The 22,319-nt window shown below is 32.7% G+C and overlaps 3 protein-coding genes across 3 annotated transcripts; all 3 read right to left on the reverse strand.

Annotated features, from left to right (window-relative positions):
* Window positions 1–2,150: 2,150 nt before the first annotated feature.
* LOC141677410 (mitogen-activated protein kinase kinase SIPKK) lies at window positions 2,151–8,335 on the reverse strand. The gene is made up of 8 exons (XM_074483336.1): window positions 8,112–8,335; window positions 7,841–7,925; window positions 6,896–7,030; window positions 4,101–4,325; window positions 3,783–3,965; window positions 3,443–3,666; window positions 2,544–2,589; window positions 2,151–2,441 (listed from the first exon to the last, which is right to left on the reverse strand). Exons 1-8 carry the CDS (start codon window positions 8,186–8,188, stop codon window positions 2,352–2,354), a joined length of 1,065 nt encoding a protein of 354 aa, XP_074339437.1. The 5' UTR covers window positions 8,189–8,335; the 3' UTR covers window positions 2,151–2,351.
* Window positions 8,336–13,203: 4,868 nt separating this feature from the next.
* LOC141679074 (pre-mRNA cleavage factor Im 25 kDa subunit 1-like) lies at window positions 13,204–15,897 on the reverse strand. The gene is made up of 7 exons (XM_074485556.1): window positions 15,578–15,897; window positions 15,443–15,488; window positions 14,225–14,318; window positions 14,047–14,120; window positions 13,885–13,971; window positions 13,693–13,803; window positions 13,204–13,421 (listed from the first exon to the last, which is right to left on the reverse strand). Exons 1-7 carry the CDS (start codon window positions 15,751–15,753, stop codon window positions 13,350–13,352), a joined length of 660 nt encoding a protein of 219 aa, XP_074341657.1. The 5' UTR covers window positions 15,754–15,897; the 3' UTR covers window positions 13,204–13,349.
* A 2,237-nt stretch (window positions 15,898–18,134) lies between these two features.
* On the reverse strand, window positions 18,135–19,207 carry LOC141679196 (uncharacterized). The gene is made up of 2 exons (XM_074485705.1): window positions 19,133–19,207; window positions 18,135–18,992 (listed from the first exon to the last, which is right to left on the reverse strand). The coding sequence occupies exons 1-2, from the start codon at window positions 19,205–19,207 to the stop codon at window positions 18,135–18,137; spliced, it is 933 nt and encodes a 310-aa protein (XP_074341806.1).
* Window positions 19,208–22,319: the final 3,112 nt, after the last annotated feature.

Raw genomic sequence — 22,319 nt, forward strand, 5'->3', positions numbered from 1 at the left:
AAGTATTTTTAAAAAATCGGATTAAATAATAAATCAAGTTAGCAATTTTGAGTATACTAATGTCTAATGCAGTAATGTAAAGGTCCGTGACACATTAATCATGGTGGATGTATGATGATTCGAACACCTTTTTTCATTGGTATAACGTCCTTGTCGATCCAATAAATAAACTTTCTAAACTTGTTAATTGAAAAAAATACTTCAACTCGATCTAGCTCTGATACATTTTTAATAAAAGTCAATTTTGTGTTTTTAAAAATAAGTAGATTCTGATACTGGGGTTAAAAATAAGCTCAAATGTATTGGTCTAATTCAAAAATCTAATAAATTTATAAATTGTGGGTACAATTAACACTACTTCATTCATCACATAATTGGTTGACTTATTTAATTTTGATAAAATGACTAAAGTTTAACATTCTATTTTCTTAAAATTATATTACATATATTTTCTAACAAAATATTCTTTACTGAATAAACACGCATTATTAATTTCATTTGTTTATATTTCGTGTCAGTGCGAACATGATAATTTGATATTGTTTATTAATTCTTATATAAAATATAGTAGATTTGAATAAGAAAATTACTTTAAGACATATATATTACAATATTTACTAAAAGCATGTTATGTCTTAATTTATTATATTTTTCGTATAAATTATCTTCATATGTTATATATGGATCAAAATTATGTTAACGAGATCGAGCTCGACCACGGTTTTTTGTTCAACAAAAAAGCTCGGTTATACTCGGTTTGTTAAAAAAATAAATTAAAGTTCGCTTCGGTGCTATTCATGAACAACTCTATTCTGCCGGATATATATACTTCTATCATTTGTGGAATGTGATTTATCAGTCTCAGTCTTAACTAGGAGTGTACACGGTTTGGCCAACCCGACCAATCCAAACCGAACCGACCCTATTTCGGCCGAACCAAACCGATTTTTTTCAACCCGATATATAGTTGGGTTGAAAAAATGTCAACCCGATTTAATTGGGTTGGATATGGTTTTCGATAATTTTAAACCAATCCAACCCAACCCGATTAAAATATATATGTACATGCTAATAAGTTAATCCAAAATTATGTTTAGGCCATTTACATAGATCCATATATCTCTAACTCTAAATTTAACTTATAACCTCCGTGTTCATAGTTCATTTCGTAACAACAATGGATGTTTGATTAGTGTTATATTTTTTGCATTAATGATTCATTCCAATATTTAAAGCGTAAGCAATATTATTTATACTTTTGATGTCAAAAATTAGATGCTTAAGACTATTCAATATGGAGGATTGTAATATTGTTTTGAACTATTTTCAAGTGTTTTAAACTTTGAAACCTTATATTTTATTATAATTTTTTATATTAATTTTGTATATTTAATAAACCGATCAAAGCGATCCAAACCGAACCAAACCGAAGTATACAAATTGGTTTGGGTTATAAATTTAAACGGTTTGGGTTGGGTTGAAATTTTGAAAACCCGAACTAATTGGGTTGGGTTGCTAAATTCTCCCAACCCGCCCAACCCGATCCGTGTACACCCCTAGTCTTAACCTAACGCAACACAAAATAAAAAATAATCCGTGTGTTTGTTTTTTCACATATGGCTCCTGTTCTTCTAGATGATATACTCTTTGAAGAGATACTGATTCGACTACCATTAAAATCACTTGCACGATTTAGATACGTCTGTAAGTTCTGAAAGTCTGTACACTGTACTTTGTGACCCTGATTTCATGCAACCACTTTTAAATCGTAGTATCTCCCAAGCAACGGGAGAACTGAAGTTCAAATGCAATTTGCAATCATGGCTCCTAAAACAAGTCGAGTTTGCAAGTCATTATTCTATATTGCTGTAAGCTTGCCTCCCGCAATGTTCGAAATGTAGTTCAATTTCATAACACAATATTTACCGGAAAAGTGCCTTGAAAACAAAAGGCTTTAATGCAGGTTGGTGTTAAAATGATGATCCGCCTATCTAAAATTCTAGATGGTGAAAAAAGCAGCTCCTCTATGTAAAATATATATCAATACTACATATTGATTATAACTCCTAAATATTAAGTGGAGATATTCAAACCAATCCTTCTCAAATGACTTATCAAAAGGCTTAATTGACTGAACCGGATACAGTAGGTCAGAGTAACTGAATTAATATGATAAAATAGCTCAACAATCGTTTAATAATTTTCCAACACTCAACGAGGTACTACACTACTATATATGAAAATGTTTAGGCTACAGATATATTGTCTTTAAAGCTCAAGGGAAAACCATATCTTTCAGCATCATACAATAGAGGAGCAAACCAAGACTGTAGACGTACCAAACTCTTCCTCTACAATGTTGCAAGGGGGGATCCAGCTTCAGTGAAGTAGCCAGCAAGATCAATGTTAAGATGTTCATACATATTGATGAAAGGATGTCTCTGCATATCATCAGAAATGGCTAATATTTAGATAAAGGATATAAAGTAGTTGGCAAGATCCATACTTATATGAAGGAAATATGAAAATATTGATATGAGTACCAGGAGTTCATTAGCAGACGGCCTTTTTCTGGGATCCTTTTGTACACTGAAAGAAGTATAAAATGAAGGTTGTTAATTCTGTTTCGTAAAAACAATTAGGCAACAATATTTGTTTTAAAACGATTTGGGCTTCAAACTAAAAAGGGCCACTCATATTTACTAAAAAAGTTATACCCATCACCAAAAAAAATATAATACAAAGTCGACACTTACTATGTGTAGTTTCACAAATAGGGTCTCTAGTATTTTGAATAGGAGAATTTTAAAGAATCAATTACTACTATTATCACAAGGCTGCAGAGCTAAAAGCTATATAATCATGAACTATTTAACATAACTGGAATACACTTACACATAACAGACATAGATAACTTTAACAAATACACAACATTCAACTTTCGAATCAATGAGTATCCGAAGCAACTTTCTACATTATATGCTTAAAACCTATTAAAAATAGGAAAACGAAAGTGGAGCACTAAACAAAGAAATCATATACAAGACATTATTTTTCAATACATATTAGAACATGTAGCAGAGAAATCATATCTTTACGACTCTATCCACATTGCATATTGTGATTTTGTTACTGCCATGTAGCGGTGTAATTGTAATGTCTAATATTGTTCTAATTTTTGTTTTTGCTCTTCTTCCTCATGGGAAGTTCTAATCTCATAGCTAAGAGAAAGAAAAAAATTGAAAGGAGCTCAAGATTGAATAATAAATTTCATGTGTCAGCTTAACCCAACCGGAAAAAACATCCACTTGCACAGAGAAAATGCATGATTTTTACTCTGCTATTGTTCTCACATTAGTATCATGCACGTTATTAGCACATATATACAAACCAAGTGAACAGATATCTGACACATGTCCTGTTTGATGATTGTGATCCTTACCATGCAGAAACAAAAGAGCAGAACTCAGGAGAAAATTCATCAGGAGGTGCAAAAGGTGGTGCTTGATTAACGATTGTATCCATTAGTTCAAAAACGTTACTCCATCCTTCATCTTGCTCCGGTGGGGAATAAGGAAAATAACCTGTAGCACACTCCAGCACAACTAATCCCAAGCTCCAAATGTCGCTGCTGTACCCATGTTGACCTCCACTGATTCTCTCAGGCTAAAATATACCATGAAAATAATCAAATAAGCTGGTAGAGCAGAAATTACATGTAAATTAAATTTCATGACCAGCAATAACTAGAATATGCCAATAAATAATCTACGTCTACTTACAGACATATAATTATATGTGCCGACAAAAGTGTTCGCCTGTCCAGAAGTGGTTGCCAGAATCGCACTCACTCCAAAGTCCGTGATCTTCACTTCCCCTCTATGATTTATTAGCAAATTTGAAGGTTTCAAGTCCCTGTGAATTATATGTTTTTCATGATGAAGATACCACAAACCCTTCAACACCTGAATTTGGTTTTATAAGGAAGAATAAGGCCTGAATCAATTAGTTAATCTCACTATCACCCAAGTTCAAACAAGTAGCTGCTTATAGGCACGATTATATAGATCCCTTAACAAATTATAAGATTTGAACAAGACCTGTTTAAAGATGGCAGCAAGATATGGCTCTGGAATGTTTTTGACAATTTTCAGAAAATCAGCTAGAGATCCTCCATCCATGTACTCCAAAATTATAGATATGGCACCATTATCATAGAAAGACTGATAACATACAACAACATTGAGGCATTGTGATGACTGATTAATTTTTAGCTCCTGTGCAATCTGCTTACGAGCAGACTCCTGAATATTCATTTGAATGACCTGGAACCCAGACATAATATAATAAGCAAGACTCAAATACTGTATATAGAAAACAAAGACACAATTAATAAAGAGAACAACAACTAAGATACAGTCTCACAACTAAATTTAAGACCATATATTTATATATTAATCATGTAAAACTAGTTCATACTTGGGACCGCAAATTGTTTTATTTTGAAGTCAGCCCAAGCAATAGTTGAGAACATTTCATCTAAAAAATGCGAACCCTTGACAGTCTGACCTGTTTAGTTTTGTTTAGCTGAGTATAAATAACAAGTTGAGCACTCCTATTTATGTGTAGCAGAGGACATACAGTAAAGCCAATGGTTCATCATATGTTAAGATATTTACCAAAACTATAACATTCTGTGGCATCAGTACATTGGTTGATAACCTGTGGTATTTGAATCCCTTCTCTCCATGATATATTGCTTCTACAAAATCTTATTTCCACTATCGATATGATAATGACAATGGAAAGATATAAGAGTTCATTATTCACAAAAATGAGAAATGCAACTCAAGAGAGAGCTGAGGTGTGGCCGATCCTATGGAGTACCATAAAAAGAGAGAGTTCACCTTCTACGGATTAAGGATAACACGAGTTATAAATATTTGTGACAAGGAATGAGGCTATGTTCCGTCTGCTTTATCTTTTAATACTTTTCTAATACTCGAAGTAAAATTCTTTACAGAGACCAAACTATAGGATATCTAATGAAAAGAAAAGATTGAGAAGGCAAGTGTTAAGTACTTTAAGAGGAAGATTTTCTTACCAGAAATCGTGACACCTGAACTGAGGCTGGAGTTACAAATTACGAAAGTCTCAACACAAGTATAGTTAAGATATTATTGGCTACTAGTTTTCTTCATTTGGTAGAAAATTAACCAGACCACTATATCAGTCGTGTTATATTCTACAGATTTGCTTAAAGCATATACTGTAATCTGTATACGCTATACACCTGAGTGACCCTACGTTTTCACCATTTAATGTATCAAACATTTGTCCTGACCTTTCTCTCACTAAAAAATTCCCCCAACTTCTTTTTTTATCTATCATCTCCATCACCATTATAGCCAGCTAAAAACCTCTTTGAGTCTATCACCAGTAAAGGCTCCACTATCTTACTTCAAGACTTTGGCATGGGTCAACCTTTGACTTGAAACGAACGACCAATTGTCAATAAAAAAGGAACATTCATAATTATTATTTTGCGGAGTATAGTTCAGTTTTGGTCTAATATATCCAGACTCGCTACAAAACAGTTTCTTAATTACCAGTAGTATTCCACCTTGACATTCTGGTACAGGATACATTGCAACGAGGCAGCCATTTTGGGTGATTTATTATAACATAATACAAGCAATAGTTAGTAGTAAATACTGCTGCTATGTGGAACTGCAGTTTGGGAATATGAATAGCTTCCGAAATATCAGTATCTTTTGGTTAATAAGTGAGTATTACACTAAGTGACCTTGTAATTGATGTTTATCTATAAAAAAAACTAGTCTCGCTCTGTCGCAATAGACAAAGCTTTTTAAAAGACCCCTGCCATATTTCTACAGTTTAAAAATTAAGCGCATATGATTTAAAGGATCAACAGTCCAAATATTCGTAACATGGTTGGCTGTTTTAACACGGCAGAATCATCATACCTAGAACTACCTCTTTCCCAAAACATCCCACAAGTTTTTTCACGCATATATGAAACATAATTGAAGAAATTTTTTGTTTTGCATAAAAGTTTGAACTCCATATGTTTATACAAAACAAAAAACATGAAAAAATCATATCTACTAGTATGTTTTTTATGTCCGTAGCAATGCGTGTAAAATCTTGGAAAAATAAGGATGTTTAATATGGGATGGAGGGAGTAAATAACAAAAAACGTTGCTTGTTTGTTGGTTATCCTTGAGTTCAGAACCACTTTTAAAGTACCTACTATTTTGCAGGAACTAGAAACCAAATCTTGTATGAGTGAAGACCTTGATCTTAATTATCGAAAAAAAAGACCTTGATCTTCATAAATACGAAGAAGCACATACTATCTCATAATATTTCTTTAAAGTTGTCAAAGCAAAATTTAACAAAAAAGGCAGGTACCTAAAAACGAGCAGTGAGTAATATGGAAATATGATAGATGCAATTGTCAAAGAAAAAAGACAATTATGTAATTTGCTAAAAAAATCAAGAACATGAGCATGACATCATGTGATTACATCATGGGTGGTAGTCATACATAAAAGTAAGAACAGCTTTTGCCTTACTTTTTTCTTCTTCAATAAACTGCTGCCCCTTTTTCTAATTTTAAATCACTAATTTCTCTCATGTACACACACAATAGTCAGATATTGTACTCCCTCCGTCCCATTGGATTGTTAACATTGTTCAAATTTTCCCTCACAATTTGAACAATGTTAACAATCCAATGGGACGGAGGGTGTAACATTTAGTAGTCTAAATTTTATTAATTTGAACAATATTAACAATCCAATGGGACGGAGGGAGTGACATTTAGTAGTCTAAATTTTATTCACCGATCTTATACATTGTATAGCTTTACCTTCAAGGCGAAAAACTGTCCAGTCCATTTATGTTGCACCAGTCGCACTATTCCCCCACTTCCCTTGCCTACTACTTTAATTGCATCAAAATCAGCTAAACTTAACTGATTGTCAGTTGCCTGAATGGGAGGTGCCTGAACAAACACAAAATATATTGAGATTATAACTACCTTGGAAAATCTTGAAGAAATTAAAACAGAAGCACTTGCATATATTAATCTGATAAATCCTTTATAGATTCCATTATCTGATATTTATGAGTTAAGCAAGAAAAGACATGAAATTCAAGTAAAAATAGCAACTTCTAATTTAACTATAAACTAGTATTAACATAACTAAACAACATAATACTTCCATAATTTTTTGTTCCAAATTTAGTATAACATTATATTTAAATGAATACAACACGTCAACAACTTTGTCCAGGAAGATGCGATTTTAGATTTTATACAAAGAACCTCTTCAGGGAATCTAAATTTAATGCAAACCACATTAATTTGTATCATATGAGATCAGTAAATTTCAATTCCAAATGATTAAATTTAATTGAGGAACAAATTTGTTCTGTTAAGCAATACGAAAGTACTGAAATTCTTACTACATGAATTTATCCGAACAATTCTACACTAAGTCTAAAACTTTTCAACACATGCAAACGGATCGACAAATAGAGTTGACAGACAAGCGAAACAATCAGAAGAAATGCACAAGCTAAAGAACAAATATCAATTGATTCTGAATATAAAATACCGATTCAATAAAATCGAGGAATAAACTTGTTTATCACAAAACAAAAGTGCTTATAACAGAATTCTAAATAAACATCACTCAAACTAAACTGTTAAAATAAGACGCGCACAGGCACACACACACATATCAGAAGCTGGAAACAAAATGATCAATAGATTCGAGAACTAAATCGAAGAAATAAGAGAGAATCGTACAGCCTGAACATCACTTTGGGACACAATTCGCACGCCGTCTCTGTTGACTAGTAGATCTCCATCCATAAACGTTCCTGATTGAGTCCTGTTTCATTTTCACCAAATTAATACATACAACTAGAGAGAGATAGAGAGAAAGCGAGAAAGGGAGAGAGAGAGATGAGAGAAGAGGAGAGAGGGGGAGAGAGAGAGAAGAGAGAAGAGGGGAGAGATAGAGAGGGAGAGGGAGAGAGGGAGAGAGAGGAGAGAGGAGAGAGAGAGAGGAAAATACAGGAATTTAGTGAGAGAGTCTTCATCAGGAGGAGGGAGAGAGAGCTTGAGGCTAGGGCCTAAGCTACCTTTCTTCATGCTTTGATTTGATTTCTCGGCTCTGCCGTGCTGTGTGTATGTATGTATTTATATATTGCTGATGCTGCTAAAAATGTGGAGCAATTCACATTTCATTTCCAGAAAAGTCTTTGCAAAGTCTTCTTCTACCCGATCAGTTTCATCATGTCTTTTTTTTTGTTTGTTTATTCATTTACTAGGAGCATAATATATCATTAAATATTTCTCTTTGTTGCAATCAATTCTTCATACGGAAATCAGTAGATCTTCCGTTTCATATAGAAAAATATATATTTAAAATATACTACTATTTTTTCAATTATCAAAAACATATATTGACAGTATGTTTTGTCCTAAATATTCACAAAATACATGTATGTTATTAAATTTTTTAAATTTTTATATAATATACACATGGTGCGTGTACCACTTTTGATCATCAAGGAATATGCATCGTAGTGATATGTATTCTACAAAATTCAGAAGTGATTTTTTTAAAATTTTTGAAAATTAATATACTGCCTCCATCTCAAATTATCTTCTTATTTGACTCTTTATAGTTAAATTAACTCAACTTTGACTGTAAATAAAAACTCATTATTTCATCATTTTTAAAAACTGAAAATTACATGTTAAAGTATATTAAATATACTTTCTAGTGATATCATTTTTATAAATATTTTCAATTATGTAATATATGAAATTTTAAGTCAAATTGACTCAGTTTGACCGCAAAAGGTCAAACAGGACATATAAATTGGGACGAAAAAATTATTTATCTTTTTTTTTTATCATAGATAACCCGCAACCCGGAGCTAAGTTTTGGGAATGTGTGCACTAGATAAACGCTACGAGTTTACGCAACGTGAACAAAGGTAAACCGTGACTCAGAGTCGTAATCATAAATTCTCTTACCAATAAAATAGTTATACACCCACCGTGCGGGCAAAAATATTCATCTGTCATTTACGTATTTTATGACTTCTTTTGGCTGAACGTATTCTCAATTATCATTTTGATCATTCACCCCCAAAATAGTGCATATTTTGATTTTTAAGCTTTAAGATTAAGTGTCTAATTTGAATAAAAAATTGTTTAATTATAATTGTTCACTTCTAATTTCAATTTTACTATTTAAATTTATTTAATTTAATTTGTATTTCCTAGTTAATGTATACATAAAATATAAATATTATATTACTAGTTTTTATTTTCAAAACTAACTTTATATCTTTAATAATAATATATTTAATATAGTTAATGAAATAAATACTAATATAATTTTATTATTGGTTTTTGACTTTGTTAATATGCACAATTTTTTGAAAAATTGATATTATTTTGAAACGGAAGAAGTAATCACTGAAATTATTCAGGAAACAGTTGAAATATTAAAATTGATTTATGTGCAATTAAAGAAAAGTCAATTTAACCTATTAATCTGCGCATTTTATTTAAACAGCCAGTTATATTAAAATGAAGGAATTAATTAAAGAAATTTATCAAGAAAAAGTTGAAATATTAAAAATAATTTACGTGCTACTAAAGAAAAGTCAATTAATAAAAATATTAGATGTTCGATGGGAAATAAGTGCAAAAGAAACCCTTGTTTACTTTTCAAAAACTTTTATATTGATCCGGTGAGAGCAATAAGATTTTTCTGTTTTTCTTGGTCAACATTCCTCGTTTATAACTTTGACCAGATATTTTTTTTATTAGTCCCCTTTAATATTTGTCTTCTCGACAGCCATGCGATTATATATCATTTATATTATTGTCATCTGTATGTATACTTTCTCTATTTCAAAATGCATACGAGATTTGGAATTCTTGCACACAGTTTAAATTGTTAACGAAAAGTTTTAAAATAATTAGTTTCTTATTTTTTTACAAATTATTAAAATTATTAAATATTTTATATTTAAAGTGTATATACTAAAATAATAATTAAAAGTCATGATTAATGTGAAATTTTTGCAAAACATCCTGCATTGAGGTAGTTTATTTCATTCAAAATATTTGTAATTAAAACTTATACTTAGCGGAATAAAAAATATTATGTATGCTTTGTTTATTGAGAAATAACCGCGCACACTATTTTTTTTAAATTTTGTGATTTACTATATTCCGAAAATATTTGCAAATATATGGTATAATTAAAATAATCATATGCAACTACAATTAAAACTCGATAAATGATTACGCTCGGTATCAAGAAATTTTATTCATTTAACGTGATTATCCATTTATCAAGGTTAAAAATACCTTGGGTCTATTATATTGAGAACGGGAAAATTTATTCATTTGAGAGGTTATTCGTTTATCAAATATCCATTTATCGAGATTCTCATGTAGTTGTATTGAGTTTTTTGGTTATGTTTGAGTAATTGAGTTTGAATCTATTTGCAGAAACATGTCGAGTTTGCATGTAATTGCATCAAGTTGCAGAACAAACGTATTTCTGCAAATAAATAAATAATTGAAAAACATATTTTTCAAATAAAAATTAAAAATATATATATATATATATATTAAAAAATAATAGTAAACCTACAAAAAAACTTTTTAAACTTGGATATTTTTCGAGAAAGCCCTAGTTCATTTATAGAGAATGAAATGGGAAAATAAAACTTTAAGTGGGCGTTTGGTTAGTGCGAATGAAATACAAAAACGTAAAGGAGGAGAATGGATTGGAATGATTCTGAATTATTTTACTTGTTTGGTTCAGATCCGGAAACAGAATGAAAAACTACTTGATTATAGTGATATTTGATTTTTTTAATATTATGTAATATAAAAAGAGTCAATATATTTTATATTTATAAGAATATAATTTATTTACATTAAAATAAATTAATATAATTAATTTATAACATCTTTATTTTTTTAAAAAAATTAACATATAAATTAAATATCAAAATTGTTTTAAATTTATAAAAACTAAAAAAAAATTATTTTTTATTTTTGAAAAATAATTTACATATGAATCTACTTTTTGGATTGCCCGAATATAATTAAATAAAAAAAAGTTGATAAGGGAAAACAAATATCTATTTAGGTGGGGAATATGCATTGAAAAATTTGGGGTAAATCTACGATTAAAAAGGTGAAAAGGTGAAAGGGAATGACAATTTTTATTGAACAAATATCAACAAAAGAAAGAGAATGAGTGATTCCCTTCCCCAATGTTAATTATCCCTAACAAACACCCCTAAATGTTTTCATATAATTTGAATACAGTCCTAAAGTAGGACATAGTTACAACAAATTCATTAAATTTAGGGAAATGTTATTTTCATAACTCTTTTTGTTTTTAGAGCAAATAAAGTATGAAAAGACTAAATTACCCTTACATTTTTCAGGCTTTAATTGTAAATGCACACAGTTTTGTCTTTTTATACTAATATTACTCTGGAAATAAAGAAATAGTTCTGGAAATAACATTTCCTAAAATTTATAAGTGATGCATTGTGCCGGTTTTTATACCGTTTAATACTAGATTTAAAATAACTATAGTCATTACAATATTTTTACTTACCAAAAATTATTTTTTTATCCTTAAATGATAAATCTTCAACTGCAATAGAAGTTACATTTTAAAATTAAATAATTTCAAATTTAACTCATTTTTGTCTTTCTTCTCTACATCTTATTTAAAGTTTATCAATATGCATATCATTTATCATTATTTTTTGATGAAATGACGTGAATGCATCATTAATTTCAAATTTAGAATTAAGAATTCAAATTAGAACGAAAGATGCAAATATTAGAATGAAGAATGCAAATACTCCCTCCCATTTGTTTACACTTTCCTTTTTAGGATGTCCCTTCCAATTGTTACATTTCAAAATTTTCCAAAAATAATAAAGTTTTTATAATTTTTAAATTAACTACATCCCCTACTTTCCTCCACTATACCCACTTTATACATATAATATTAATCGGTTCACTACTTTACTCATTTTTTCAACTTTTCTCCACTACTTTATCATTTTTCTTAAACTCGGGAGTATACAAAACCCTTTGCAGTTAAAAATTTTAGCATTTAATTTTAAATTATGAAAATAGGCCCACCATGCATTGGAAGTTGGAACTGCTCTAAGAAATATAAAGCTATCTCAATAATTCAAACGTTCTGCTTTGAATGTAAGAGTTGCTTTTGATCATCAACAACACGTTGACTTCAAAAATGAGAATGTTGTCGGACAAAGTAAATGAGTACCAGAACCACCACCAACAAAATGTTTCAACACCAAAACAACAAATTAATACATTTGGGGTTGATGAAAACAACAAGAGTTGCAAAATCAACCCTGCAGGATGGTAGTTGAAACTTGAAGAGTGGACTCTCCACTTATGGGACTAAACGCGACCTTTCTCTGAATTTCAGTTCAGTTTGCCTGATATTTATAACGATCTGCGGAAACTCCTACCTTAGGCAAACTCGCATTATTACGATGAAAAGATCGAGGATTATAGAACGTTTCGATCTGTTACCTAATAGATAATAGGTACAATCTTGATCATTATGCCAAAGTACAACCTACAACAGTCATACATATAACTGTTCTTCGACACTATGGTTGTAGTGGAAGGAGAAAAACGCAAGGACCAAGTACAATGAACAATTATAATCAGCATTTGAAATGAAATAGAGCAGACAACATAGGCGAAAAAGATATACCGGAGTCATTGAAGACGACATGCCTTGGTCTCTTTGGACAGCATATTGACAGAGTTATTGCAGAGCTAAGCTAACATATGGTACATATGATTGCATTTATAACAGAACACAAGACAGCCAGACTCTACTCTCGTCAACCAAGGGTTGTTTTGGATTTTTCTTTGCCCTTCCGATAAGTGATTTTACATTCTCTGATATTTTAATCATAGCAATTCTTATTAGGATATTAAAAAGAACATGGAAGATCCTTCCCCCTCATTTTCACCCTCCCCCGAATACTTAAAGAACATATTTATTCAAAAATATACTATAAACTTAAAAAAAAGGAAAAGAAGCGGAGAATATCTAGTAAAGCAAAATAAGCCTTCTATTGTCTAAAACTTACAACAGTTCATGGAGGATTTTCTATACTATATGCGCTCCTTTGTTTGATCCGTCCAATTTACAGTTTCCTAAACTTTATTTTCAAGCTCAACTGCCTTTACGAAGTGCAACTTAACTATTCACAATTTCAATAGGGAATTTTGATAACAGCTGGGGAACTCCTGATATTACCGGTCCATAGATCTGCAGAAAACACGGCTTTTAGACACAAAATTTAGCATTAAAATTATAGATTAGTAAACTGAATGTTTTTGGCTGATAGAGTTTGCCATTAACATAAATGTGGACATAACTCTGATACAATTAATGATTCAGTTGCTATTTACGTGAAACATATTCATTCGAATACCATGTAGCAAGTGCCTTGATTAATCCAGAAAACAAAGTGATCTGATGCAATCCCTATAATTGAAAAGTTCAACATTAAGGAACAAGGAATTAGAATCTTTCGTACTTCGTGGTTTTCGTGAAGTTTGGACAAAGGAACCACAAGCAACTTGTGGGTTTTCGGTACGGTGAAATTTTGCATAACCGGCAACTTCACAAGAAAGATTTTTCTGCATTCCTGCATATGAAAAAGTTATAAACATAAATTTATTCAAGCTATTAGATAGAGAGAAGCTGATGGAGTTCATGCAACAATTACCTTGGGACTTCTGACATTAGGTGGCAAGTATGGTAACAACAATGTCTCGAAGCCAAGTCTCCACCACTTACCAAGGCATTCTCCTACCTAAACATTGAAATTAATGCATACGCTGATATAATAATGCAAGAAGAGAAAGGTATATAGCTAGGATTTAAGTACCTTCCAGTCAGGAACAAAACCATCACACTGAACATATAGCTTGTTTGTAAGCTTACGCTTCAAGCCTTCGATATCTGCCAGGCATGAAGTAGTAAAATAACTTTTGAGGTTGTACAGAGTACTTGTAAAGGACTTGGGACCTAAATAGAGCAATAAAAAGTCTGGAATAGGTCATAACCTGATTCACCTGGTCGTAAACGACCACCTGGAAGCTTATATGTGGAGTTCCTTACTTGAAACAACAATAAATGGGGAGTATTGGAGAGCTCAACCTGTTTTTGTTAAAAAATATCCTGTAAGTTGCTGATCATGATCACATTTTTAAGAAAAGACAAAGAAGCTCTATCTACTCTCTCCTGAACAAATTTATGCCAAGATTCCGTCCCCTGCAATTTTACATACTTGTTTATCAGGTATTATGTTATCACTTTGGTAAAAGATCACTTAAATTAAACTCTTGCAAATAATTGGTTTACCGGCACAGAATTGAAGGTCCGACCCAAAATACAACTGAGACTTGAGTACGCTGAAATAAATTCTTAACAACGAAATTAAAAAACTTAAATTCTATAGTTTCAGCCAATTCCACATATTTTATGGAACAACCACTCTCAGTTAACATAAATGACCCCACTTGTAAAGATAAACGATTAAACATGGAGTAAGATGGCTGTAACTATAAAGAAAAGATACAAAACTATCCCACATTAGATTAGTATGTCAAAAGTATGGTGACTCTTGCCGACACCCCTATATTGGGAGAGTTGATAATTATGTAAATGATACCTTAACTAAAACTTATGAGAAAACTCAATTTTGCATCACCTGCTCCAAATTATTCTTACAATTATAAAGCAAATTGTTGGAATTGATATATCAAAATAATGTCCTAAATCACTACGACGCCATTATTTATAATATCTACAAGGCATCCTCTAAAACATTGTTGTACTTGCTCTAATAGTAATATTCTTGAATGGAGAATGGAATGCAACTCAAAGGACCATGAGAATGGCATCCATGTAATACATTTATGACTCCCCCTAATCCTAAAGTACACCAAGTCGAGCAATCAATAATAGTGTCCATAAGAATTTGCAGAAATTTGTGGACATGAAGTTTTAAACAGAATATCTCACTTAACCATCTTAAATCACCTCCTTATTAAAAACCCAATTTCGAAAGTAAAAGGTAGCTTTTCAATATCTGTTAACCGGTCCATCTAAAACTTTGAGGTAAAGACTAACATTATAAAAAGTACTTTCTCCGTCCCATCGAGTTCTATACGAATGAAATGGGCACGAAGGAGATAACAGGGACTCAGGGGGCCTAAATTCTAAGGAAATAATAAAGCCCAAATACACAAAACATCAATCATGAAAAACAATAAAATTACCAGAATCACAGCTTCCACACAAGTCCTCATCCCATAAACATCATACCTACACAAAGATCAAAAATTTAAACACACACACAAACGAAAAATACAAAACCTGGGAGTCAAACATAAAACATATCCAAGAATCATTACCTGGTCTTAAGACAGCAGACACGTTCCTCTAAGGTTTGGTTTTTCAAAGGAGGAGCTGGCTTGGAATAAAAATAATAATTGCTGAGCCCGTATATTTTTATTGGTTCTACTTCAGACCCATCATCAGTGCTAGTTGAACTAACATGAGTGTTGTTTATAAGCTGTGAGTTGTCCATGTTTGAGTTCTTGAGGAACACGTAGTTACTTGTATGTGTTGGCTTGAGATGATTGTTTGTAAGATTCTAGGTGTCGGTTTGGCACAGTTTTCGAGATTGTTTTGTGGATAGATAGATGTTGGTCAGTGTATCTGCTAATTTGTGTTCGAAGAAATTTGATTTTTTTTTAGAAAAAGGAAAGACAGATGGCATATTTGGGTGTAAGATTGATTTATTGAAATATATCATTATCACGTGATCAAAGAAATAATCCAATTTTGTTAAAAGTCGATTGATAAATTGTTTAAAATATTTAATTAATTCATTTAATGATTAGATTATCAATAAATTGTTTAATTTATTTACAACCGATGATAATCATAAATAAAAAATTTCAATGATTTCCAAATCTATAACCACGTACTGTTTTTTTATGATCAATTTTGACTGAAATTTTTATAATCTATATTATTTAAAAAATAAACTTATATTATTGAAAATAATTTTTTTTTAAAAATACATATTTTTAAAAAAATAATACATATTTCAGTTTCCTTTAATTCTATGTAAGTAATTTTCTAGTTAAATATTGGTCAATTTGATTAGAAAATATTAAATAGGATAATTAAATATATTTATATATTTTGTAAATAAATTTATTTAGAAGAAGAGTTAATACTTTATAGACATTTTTTTTGCTAATTAATTTATAGTCATATTTGCATCCATCAAAAATTGAGGTGGGTCTTTGATAATTAAGGATGAGATAATTAAAAAAAATTAGGTGTATAGAAGTTTGAGACGATTAATCTAAGAAAGTGGCACTTAGAAGCACCTACATAGACTATAATTATAAGTGTGAACTTGCGCTCTGTTACAGAGGCTCTACTTAAGGAAGGAGATCATTCGAAAAAAAGGCCTTGAATTGGTGAAATCAGCCTTACATTTCGACATTTTGATAGCATCAGCTTGCTGTTATTCAATGTTAGGAGACTGTAATGGAACTACTCAAGTAGTACAGAACTACAGATACGCAAGACTTTTACCAGAGACATTGTGCATATTCGTTTAAATCACCACAATGAAATCAATTGCGACAATGCAAACGTATCACTCGTTCCAATACAATTCCGAGACAAGTTAAGAAGATGACAGGAAAGAGTAGATGCTGAAGATCGAGAAAGGGAAGGTATACACTTATTACTGATGCAGATGAGTTGTAACAAGAAATGTATGACAAACCACTTCTGTTAACTGTGAATGTACAAGCTAGCTTTACTTAGTATTGCTAGATATTTAGATTTATGTTACTATATATAATTCAATATACATTTCACATAAACCCCTAGATAACTGCCAATGACAACGGTGTCTGCCAAAGCTTGACAGGAAACATGGATTGCACTTAATTAACAGAAAGAAGATTGATGAATCATGAATTCGATGACCATATGAATAGGGTATCGAAAACTTGTTAAATGATCCAAAAATTAAAACATATACTCCATGTATTTAACCAATCAAGTGATAAACAGCTTCTCAATTTTTGGCCACGAGAGACTGATCATATATTTGCCATCACTTATGAGTTAGGAGCTTGAGTAGATCTACACATGTAAAGGAAATCAATGTACTATATGAGCAAATTATATGAGCAAATTATCAGCATCTCTCGTAAGTTTTATGGGTAAAGATTTCAGGGGATAACAAAAGTACAAGAAAATTTCCAAGACTCACAATAATGAAATTGGAATTGCAGGAGGATAAGTGATAATCTAGGTAGAAAAAATTGCAGATTAAGCTGTTAATAGAACTGATAGAGTGTATGCATGTGCTTACCAAATTATAAAAAAAAAGTCGGAACCTTGATCTCCTTTGAAGAAGACAAGAGCTCAACCACTGCACCAACTGTTTGTTAACCATAGCAAGGATTGTTAAATAGATAATAGTATACAGTTGAACCTCGATGGAGTAATAATCAATAAAGTAATAACCTCCTTAAAATATAATATTTTTAAGGATTGCTCATACTTAAATATTTAGAAAAACTGAAGTATAAAGAGTTAAATTCGGGGACATGAAACAGGGAATTCCCAAGATGTATGTCAAATCTGGAAACCTTGTAGGACACTTTTATTCTCACAAGTTCACCAACAGAGTCAGGTTTCAGGTTCCAGTATAAAACTTGATCATATCAGAAAGTACAAGGCATACGACTAAGCTACTCGTAGAAGCATGCAAGTACACATACAACAACTCCAAACAACAAATCTAAAGACATAGCACTTTTCATAATGTATTAAAACTGAAGAAAGACACAACACAGAAGATTTATATCTTAATCAGCTGATGGATTACCTTCCAAATGTCTTATAGTTAGCCTTAACAGGTATTTTGGGACCTCATTGATGCAAGGGCTTCATTCCTTCGAGAACAACCAAGGTAGGAGTATCACTAAAGCCATGAAGAGCAAATCCATTAGTCCCATTGTAACAACCAAAACTCTTGATTTCATTCGACTTTGGATCATACAAATTTAATTTCCCATCAAATTCAAAAATCATTCCACCAGACTTGAAACATGTTAAAAAACATCGAAAATGAGCAATCTCTGTATTGAATGTATAGATCTTACTCCGACAACTACTTTCCTCATGGAAATTATACACATCCATAGGACCAGATCCATCCCACGCATAATCTATCCGTGCAAGACAATCATTCAAATTGACAAGACTGTAACTTCCGCAAACACAAGGAATATCCAAGTATGTCAGTTGATTATTTTTAGCCTCAAACTTGAGAATCTTACTAGAATTGCCAGCGCGTTTCCAGTAACAGATATCCTTCACGATAGCAGAGGGGAACATATATAAGTAGTATCCACAAACAAATTGAGGGACAACAATGTCACTCCAACAATCTGTTTTATAGGAGTAAACAATAGCTTTAGAAGAATCATAAAGTTCCGCTATAAATTTATAATCGTTTTCCACCGGATCCCAACTAAATCCAAGCATGCTAGAAACACGCCTTTGTGGTATAATTTTCTTGAAGAGATGAATAGACGGGTTCCATAACATGATACATTGGTGTTCAATAGAGAAAGAACCTAGGCAAACTAAGCCGTTTATTGAACCAATAATGTGCATTTCATCCTTGCTACGATTCTTGCTAGACGCAAGGTAAGGGACATCATCAATGTGCATTTCGGACAAAGTAGAGCGTGAGAGTATCGATAGACGAATATGATGACCGTGCTGAAATAATACGATGACGCTGAGTATTGAGTATGAGACAGTCCTGAGTTTTTAAAGAGACTAAAATTTAAAAGGGATTGTACATAAGTACGTTGGGACAAAAGAGAATTCCACAATTTGCAGACGGATCGAAAACGTACCACTGACTTAACTGCAAGTCGCACCAGTAGGATCTCTTCGACGATTGATTTATCTGGAAGAGCTGGTGGAGCCATCTGTAACAAGTACATTTGGCTTCACAAATGTACTTAACATAGAGGTTTGATGTGCTGCGTCCTAGGTTAAAGAATTAAGTACGTAGCAGACAGATTAGGCCCAGTAGTGACACGACGGAATAGGCCCAGTACGTGCAGAGTAGCGAGTTGTTGGTTTTTTTTCCCATTTAATCTAGTTGTTAGTTCCTGCCAGATAGGGCTGTAATTCAAGTCGGGCGGGCTCCCGGCTCGAACTTGTTTAAGTGGGTTCGACTCGGCTTGTTTAGTTAAACGAGTCGAGTTCGGGCAGAATTTCCGGCTCGTTTAATTACCTGAGCCTACTCGACTCGTGAAATTAAACGAGCCGAGTTCGGGCAGAGGTTTAGGCTCGATTACTTAAACGCCGGCTTGGCTCGGCTTGAATAATGTCCGGCTTGAAACTCGGCTCGCTCGACCCGAATTACAACCCACCTGCCATGTTTGGTTGGTTCATTCTCACCAATATTATTGATCTTTCCACTATGCAAAAAAATATTTCACCGGTTCATCAAATTAGAATGTGCTCATGGACACACCGTAGAAAGACCTTTATAACAGAACTATGAGTGCAGATGTCAGATGCAAGTCATTTATACAGGAAAGTTATGGCTTACAAAACAGATTCTCTGTTGAGTTTGGAAGGTCAGCCGGGACCTTTTAGCCCGAGATCTGACACTCCTTCCCCCTCTCAGGTAAAAGTTTTACATTACAATAAAACTATCATAATATCCGCAATTACTAGTGAGTTATACATCTTAATATCCAGGGTTGCTACCATTTCAGTTTTGTTTTAAAGATCTATATTAATTACATTGTGAACAGGAAAAAAGCTAGTTTTCAAATCATAAGTAATCAACACTAAGATTTGCAATGATTCATTTCCGTCTTGTGTTGATTCTATCTAGAAATCACATAAGAGAGTACAACCTAACTTTCTATCCAAACATGCTCATTTAAAACAGAGGATGCACACTTAGTTCTATAATTATTTATCGTTCTTTCTAAAGAAAAAAAGCATGTCTGCCAAAGCTTGACAGAAACATGGATATGTATCTATATTGTCTATGTTGCACTTAATCAACAGAAAGAAGATTGATGAATTTGAAAACCAATCAAGTCTTGCACACTGATAAACTTCCTCTTGATTTTGGCAACTAGACTGATCATATTTGCCATCACAAGTGCGTTAGGAGCTTGAGTAGATCTACACATGCAAAGGAATCAATGTAATACATGAGCAAATCATCAGCATCTCTCATAAGTTTTAGATATGAAATGTCTAACAAAAGTACAAGAAGATTCCAGGACTCGCAAAGAAATTGGGATAGCAGCAAAAAATTGCAGATTAAGCTGTTAATAGAACCGATCAAGTGTATGTGTGTGCTTACTAAACAACATATCTAAAGAAAGAATATTAATATCTTGATCAGCTGTTAAATGGTTACCTTCCAAATGTCCTAGTTAGCAGTAAGAAACATTTTGGGACGTCATAGATGCAACGTCTTCATTCCTTCGAGAACAACCAAGGTAGGAGTATAACTAAAGCCACGGAGGGCAACTGCCTCAGTCCCATTGTAACAACCAAAACTCCTGATTTCACTTGACTTCAAATCGTACAAATTGTATTTTTCCCATCAAACACAATAATCATTGCACCAGACTTAAAACATGTTAAACTCTTTTGAAAATTAGTCATCTTTGTATTGAATGTGTAGATCTTATTCCAAAGACTACTTTCTTCAAGGAAAGTATACACATCCACCGGACCTGATCCATCCCATGCATAATCTATCCGTGCAAGACAATCATTCAAATTCATAAGACTGTAACTTCCGCAAACACAAGGGATATGTAAGTATGAGACAGTCTTGATCATCTGAGTTTTTTAAGATACTAAAATTTTGAAGGTCTTGTACATAACTAGGTTGGGACAATAGAGAATTCCTAAGAAAACAAATACTGAAAAAGCTAGTGTTTGGTGAAGTTTGAATGAGTCATGTCAACTCACAAACTGTTATAGGCCTTTTAAATCTTTTTCCCATTTCTGGGTACATACCTCTGAGTTTTCACCATATCAGTAGCTATGACATTAGAAATACTACTAAGCATATCAGGAGTGTAGATGGTTTTCCGCTAATTAAAGCTCAAAGTTTCTAAAATTACTATATTCAAAACTTCAATCTCAGTAACATTGCACAAAATCAATGTCCAAACTATTATAACTCTGATAAACGCAAACTAAGTTCAGCTGAAATTTAGCAATAACCCATGGAACTCCAATGATCATTCTGCAGACTACCAAATTCAGAGCAGCCTCAGAATACCTACAGTGTAAATTAAACTATTACAGGACTGCGTTTTCTACGCGCCCTTCCACTGCTGCACACATATTAATGTAGTGTCCACAATATTGCACAAAACATGTCTCACAACCTGAATACAAAACCAACAACACACTATCCTCTCACCAAATCTGCATAAAACAGTAATTGTCTTATTAGTGCTAACCAAAATTGTCCCACAAAACTTGAACAAATCTACGCTAGAAAATACTTGCATGATTCTATTTGTAACATCCCTATATTTTCATGATTTTTTTTAATTAGATTATTTGATGATAACTCCGGTGAGCGGGCGGCTCCGTCCGACGCCGTTCTGGATCATCTGGGTATGAATGAGGTTTAGCTGCTGGTTGGGTATCTGCAAAACAACACCGGAAGGGGGGTTTGGCTCCCACGGCGCCTCCGGTGTAAGAATAAGAATAGGGTTTTGGAGAAGATGAAGATGTAGGTAATAGAAAGGATGCTGTGTGTGTATGGATATGAGAGAGTGAGTGTGCAAAAGTGTGAATGTTTTTCTAACCCCTAAACCCTTCAGCCCTTGGGTATTTATAGCCCAAAGGTAGGGTTTAGGGGTTGTTACCTCTAAATCAGGGCCGTTGGATCTTGGGAGCAGAGGACGCCTGGCTTGGGTGGATTGTTTACACGTGTCCAGGGAAGGACCACCTCCAGGGTGTCCTAACGGCCTTCTGACACGCGCCGTGCTTGTCTGGTGTGCTGGTTGTTGATAGCTGTCACCGTCGCGTGCCCACGTA

This window comes from Apium graveolens, chromosome 8, assembly GCF_009905375.1.
Source record: "Apium graveolens cultivar Ventura chromosome 8, ASM990537v1, whole genome shotgun sequence".
NCBI classification, from domain to species: domain Eukaryota; kingdom Viridiplantae; phylum Streptophyta; class Magnoliopsida; order Apiales; family Apiaceae; genus Apium; species Apium graveolens.